Source organism: Zeus faber (assembly GCF_960531495.2).
Source record: "Zeus faber genome assembly, chromosome: 1".
Taxonomy (NCBI): Eukaryota; Metazoa; Chordata; class Actinopteri; order Zeiformes; family Zeidae; genus Zeus; species Zeus faber.
In genome coordinates, this window is record NC_137193.1 from 22173458 (window position 1) to 22178385 (window position 4928).

The window sequence follows — 4928 nt, forward strand, 5'->3', positions numbered from 1 at the left end:
GAGAAATACAAACAGTTGAACACCTTTTTCAAATAATGTTCTCTAAAGAATGAACCTGACATCTGGATGAGTCAGACATTACGTGTCTCGGAGAGTTTGTAGGGACGTCTGCGCCAGCTCGCAAAGCATTTCTATGTTTTAAAGACCAGTGTACAACTGAACATTTTATTATTTTGAGTATAGCTGTTTATTACTTGTATTTATTTTGATATACGTCATGTTTCCCACTGAGCTTCTGCAACCAAGAACAATCTTGTCTTATTACCTGCATGACATTTATATAATGCAGCTGAATACATATCATATTTAATTATGTTTATACTGTGTGTGTGGGCTACATTAACTGTGACACCTCATCCACAGCGTGGTAGAAAGATGCTCCGTGGGGGGTTGCGGTGGCCCTGGCTCTGCCTCCTGCTGGGGGCCTCGCGCGGAGGCGCCGGCGCGGCAGATCTTCCGTCCGGCAGTGAATCCGATGCGGACTCCTGGCAGCCCGACCCGGAGAACTGGGAGTGGGGCTCTGGTTCCCCGCTCCTCCAGCAGCTGTTACACAGCTTCCCCGCCGACAGCCCCTTCATCGCGGAGAGCCCCGGAGAGCCGGCGAACTGCACCCAGCGCTTCTGGCTGCCGCCGTCCTCCGCCGTCTGCTGGGACAACGTCGTCGCCCCGGAGGAGTTTGCGCGGTCTCGCCTGATGGTTCTCCAGAACCGGGCCGCGCTGCAGGCGGTGTCCGCCTCCAGCGGGGTGGGGGACGGAGGAGCGTCGTACGGTCAGCAGGTCAGGGAAGAGGTTCGCGGCATCCAGGCGGATCACCGGAACATGTCGGAGACCCTGGGGACCATGCAGGAGGTGCTCCTCTCGCTGGAGGAGACCAGGAAGGACAGCACCGTCAGGACGGAGGAGCGGGTCTTCTCCAGGTGAGAACAAAGGTTGACACCATCAAAGAGGCAAAAAAAAGTGCGGAGTATAACCAAAACCATTTAATTACAATATAATAGGTTTGATATAAGTTCATAAGTATTTTTGGGTTTTTTTACCGACGGGTCTATGCCTCTTAAGCGAATTGAGTCATATTTTTGGATTTGCGTAGTGGAAAATTTACCAGAAAAGGAAAACATCTGTACCGTCATTAACACCCCAACATTACTAAATCCCTTTCTGATGATGTCATGTTGCAACAGCTACTTGTACAACTAAGCACCACTGGCCTGCCTGGAGTAAGCTTCCAACTACCCCAGGTCATTGCTGCGATTTTTTTTTTTTTTGGGGGGAATCTGGAAATGAGAATAAGTGTGACAGTGTCAGCTGATAAGCGATATTGTCTCAAGTAAAGTGTCTAAACACAGGATTTAGCTGAGACGTTTGAACATTTTTTGTGCAGTTTCTCTCTCTACCTATTGTACATCTGGAAGCTTTACTGCTGAAATGGCTCCAGACCATTAAAATCCTTTGAAAGTGGAGTTCCTCGCACTATCTGGCTTTGAGTCCATAGCGGTCCTTAGCCTACAGCCATGCATTTGTGGAAGACTTCAATGAATATACTGTGTAATTTGCCTTTTCAGCATGAAGGAGCAGATTGCAAGCACAAAGGGCGACATCGATGGCAGAGAGCACTTGGCAATCCGTCTGGAAAATCAATTCAACATCCTGGAGAAGTCTCTACTCGACATGCAGCATCGGCTCAACAAAATGATGACACACTGACTATTTCCCATCTACTTTTGCTGTTTTTTGACGTTGTGGTATTCATGTTTATTTCCAATGTACCTGACGTGTGGAGGCTCGGGATTATGTTACTCTATAGCAAGGTGGTAAAGGGAAGATCTTATATTTTATATAAATAACCAATGTTTATCTTATGAATTGTAAAGCCCAGCATTTTAGATTTCCAGTTTACAGCCATGTCCCATAAAGACATTTATGAGTTCATGGTCACATTAAGTGTCTCTAGTAAAGCTGCAAGACACTTGTGAGTCTTTGAATAATGAGCACGGCTGTGTGACAGAATGTATACGTCGTTACAGATTGCCATGGGATGACGCGTTCAACAAAATAAATAAACAGATGTCATTTTCAAATTTTTTTTTTTTATTCAAACTACACTTTGTAAAACATAAGAGGCATTTATGTTATCAGGTGGGCAGTTATATAAGTTACACTCAAATGTTCACATCTCTGAGGTTGATTTCAGTTGTAAAGACAGTACATGTTCAGCTGAAGGATTGTATGTTGTAGGTGAAATGGAATAAAGTATGAATCAGATGCGATGAGGCTCATTATCTAAACAAAAAAAAAAATCTAGCTTAAATAAAATATCAACAGAAAAGTCCAGCTACTTAATCTACATATTTGATTAATCAAACAAATTCGATTCATCACCAAAAAACTTGGAATTAAAGACATCAGATTAACAAAAAAGTAGAAGTATTGCAATACCTGATAATTGCTCAGTGCTTCAGCACTTGAGCAGCGTGGAATTGGACCATTAATAATCAAGATACACAGGTTTTCAAGTTATGAAGAAAATTTTTCATTCCTCCTACTTAAAACTGCATAGATGTCAAGACTGACATGGGACACTTTAGACTTTCTAAATGTCAAAGTAATCCAAACTATTTAAGTGCAGCCAATCTCCAATCTTTCTGACATTGAGTAACCTCAAAATAGCACAAAGTAACATGATTTTTATATATCAAATGCACTTTTAAATGGGGCTACTGTAAAATTATGTCAAAACATTCAAAGGGGTCCTTTTTGCCTTTTCTTTGCTTAGGTACAAGTGACACAGTGGTTTCCAGCGTCTTGAGGTTTGAGTCACAAAACCATGCTACAATGAGTTTCCCGTAATGTTCCTCTAAGCCTGTGTGTCTTCCAGGCTCAAGTAGATCTCTTTAAGAGAACCGAATGCCTCAATTCCAAATTCACACTACACTTTCCACTGTCTTCTTTCCCATAGTGTGACTACTCAGTCAACTACTCCAGTGTAAAAGCCTAAAGAGAGATAAGAAGGTTTGTTCCACCACTTTTTTCCTGGTTTGACCACAGCACTGATACACTTCATAACTACTCAGTTAAAGGCAAGACGCAGACAAGTTGTATGCTAGTATTGTCCTCTCAGTCATCAGCGTCTTTCTCTTCTTGTATTTGCTCCAAGGACTTGAGGTAATCTCGTGCAAAGATCTTCTTTGGTAGGATGTCTGTCAATAGCATAATAGTATCGGCAAGTTTATCTGTATAGCACATTTCATACACAAAGGCAATTCACAATGATTAACACGAGGGACAAAAGACACACAAGCAAAGAAGAATTAAAGCATAGCAATAAAAAGGTTCAAAAAAACGACGTAATAAAACCACGGAAAGTCACACTCCAATATGGCAGAAGTCAAACCCTCACCAACTTTGGTGGTTGGGACTCTAACCTAGGCCACACGCTGAAGCATGCAAGGGCCTAAACACAGGGCTCCTTCTGGCATTACAAAATTTAATTCAAGGGCTTTCAAGTACTTTTTAAGCACTTTTTCCTTCACACAAAACTATACCATCTCCATCTATCTATCTATGCACACACATACATACATACACACATACATACATACATACACACATACACACATACATACATACATAATCTCCTTGTCATCTATAAGTATCTATTTCCAAACATGTTCAATTAAATGTACATTTCCCTGACATCATCTATGGCATAAAAGCAATTCTGGAAAAAAATTAATTATTATGATTATTTGGATAACAAAACCAGGGGGAATATCACAGATCTCCCCCCCCAAGGACTTTTTCAAGCACTTCAGCACAAAGCGGGCTATTTTCAAGGTATTCCAGCACTTACATTTCAGAGGATTAAATTCAAGCACTTTCATGCCCGACCCCGGTCCTGTTATGGGAAACTATTCAGAGAAGGTGAAGTGAGCGTTCTACCTGTAAGGAACTGGAGGGTGTCTGTCTGCTCCGCGGTGCAGGCCAGGTCACTGTACGACAGACTGTGCGTCTCCTTCCCGGAGCCGCCGTTGAACGAGGACAGAGCCAGGTACTGGACAAACAGCTCCTTCAACGGGCAGAGGGGGAACAACGCCATGTCGGCCGTTAAACACGCGCCGAGCCTCGCTCACCAAGCTAAGCTAACGCGTCGACCTAGCAACAGCAGCGGCGACGACCGGCGGCGGCGTCCGTCTTACTGTGGCTTTGGTTGTGAGGAACAGAGCGTCCTGGTTTATGCTGGACACGTCCGGGGAGCTCTTCATGATCAGCTTCACCCTGGAGACCGGCAGGGAGGTGCCCTTGCTCGCGGCGGAGTGGGCGTCTGCGTGCGGGCTGTTTTCGGACATCTTCCTCCTGCTACTGGGAGCGGCGGAGCGGCGCCAGCCGGAAGTGGTGGGCTTGTTTTGAACAGTGACGTCACTGTCGTCGTCTTCTTCTTCTGTCGTCATCAGCTTCTTCTTCCTCTTCTTCTTCTTTGGGGTTTAACAGCAGCGCGTATCCCCGGTGTTACATTACTGCCATCTTCTGGAGTCGGTTGACTCCCACGGTGTCCGGGTTGTCAGATCTCTTTGATTTGACGACGGTCACGCAGTGCAGTTGGATGCGTCCCTGTCATGTGGATCTGATCTGAAAGTCGCTGTGTCCTATTCCTAGTCCGGCCATTACCGCCTCCCCTTTTCCGTTCCCTCCCCTGTTTCTCTCAATACCCACTCTTGTTGATTTTCTCCCATGCAATACCTAATTTTTCAAGTTTCATTCTGGTGTCTGTGTTGTTATTGGGTTTTTTTTTTAACAGCTTGCTTGACTCGTTTACCCACTCTCTCATTACCCATGATGTCCATGTGCACAGGAACCCAAATGAGTGTAACCATAGTGCCTTACTTGTAGCGTATTTCCTATATTTAAAATAGTTCCTGCGATACAGCGAT

At 44.4% G+C, this 4928-nt stretch overlaps 2 protein-coding genes across 3 annotated transcripts in view; one reads left to right on the forward strand and one right to left on the reverse strand.

Annotated features, from left to right (window-relative positions):
• Window positions 1-2262, forward strand: part of LOC307235394 (uncharacterized protein) — a 2726-nt gene extending 464 nt beyond the window's left edge. Inside the window, exons 2-3 of the mRNA XM_080007474.1 lie at window positions 364-917; window positions 1563-2262. Of these exons, the coding sequence (XP_079863600.1) occupies window positions 376-917; window positions 1563-1704 (684 nt within the window). The 5' untranslated portion in view covers window positions 364-375 and the 3' untranslated portion in view covers window positions 1705-2262. The remainder of the gene's footprint in view (window positions 1-363; window positions 918-1562) is intronic.
• Window positions 2263-2416: 154 nt separating this feature from the next.
• On the reverse strand, window positions 2417-4380 carry chrac1 (chromatin accessibility complex subunit 1). Of its 2 annotated transcripts, none has more exons than XM_080007488.1 (3): window positions 4197-4380; window positions 3940-4066; window positions 2417-3197 (listed from the first exon to the last, which is right to left on the reverse strand). In XM_080007488.1, exons 1-3 carry the CDS (start codon window positions 4344-4346, stop codon window positions 3115-3117), a joined length of 360 nt encoding a protein of 119 aa, XP_079863614.1. In that variant the 5' UTR covers window positions 4347-4380; the 3' UTR covers window positions 2417-3114. The 2 variants fall into 2 exon arrangements, with proteins under 2 accessions (XP_079863614.1, XP_079863613.1); XM_080007487.1 differs by having other exon boundaries at window positions 2417-3230.
• Between the last annotated feature and the right edge of the window lie 548 nt (window positions 4381-4928).

Excerpts from the sequence above, each read along its gene's own strand:
- chrac1 (XM_080007487.1), bottom strand. The coding sequence starts at position 4,346 with ATGTCCGAAAACAGCCCGCACGCAGACGCCCACTCCGCCGCGAGCAAG. Across the intron at positions 4,067-4,196 it reads TCCTCACAACCAAAGCCACA|GAGCTGTTTGTCCAGTACCT; the intron begins GTAAGACGGACG and ends TGCCCGTTGAAG. Across the intron at positions 3,231-3,939 it reads CACCCTCCAGTTCCTTACAG|ATAAACTTGCCGATACTATT; the intron begins GTAGAACGCTCA and ends TGTGCTATACAG.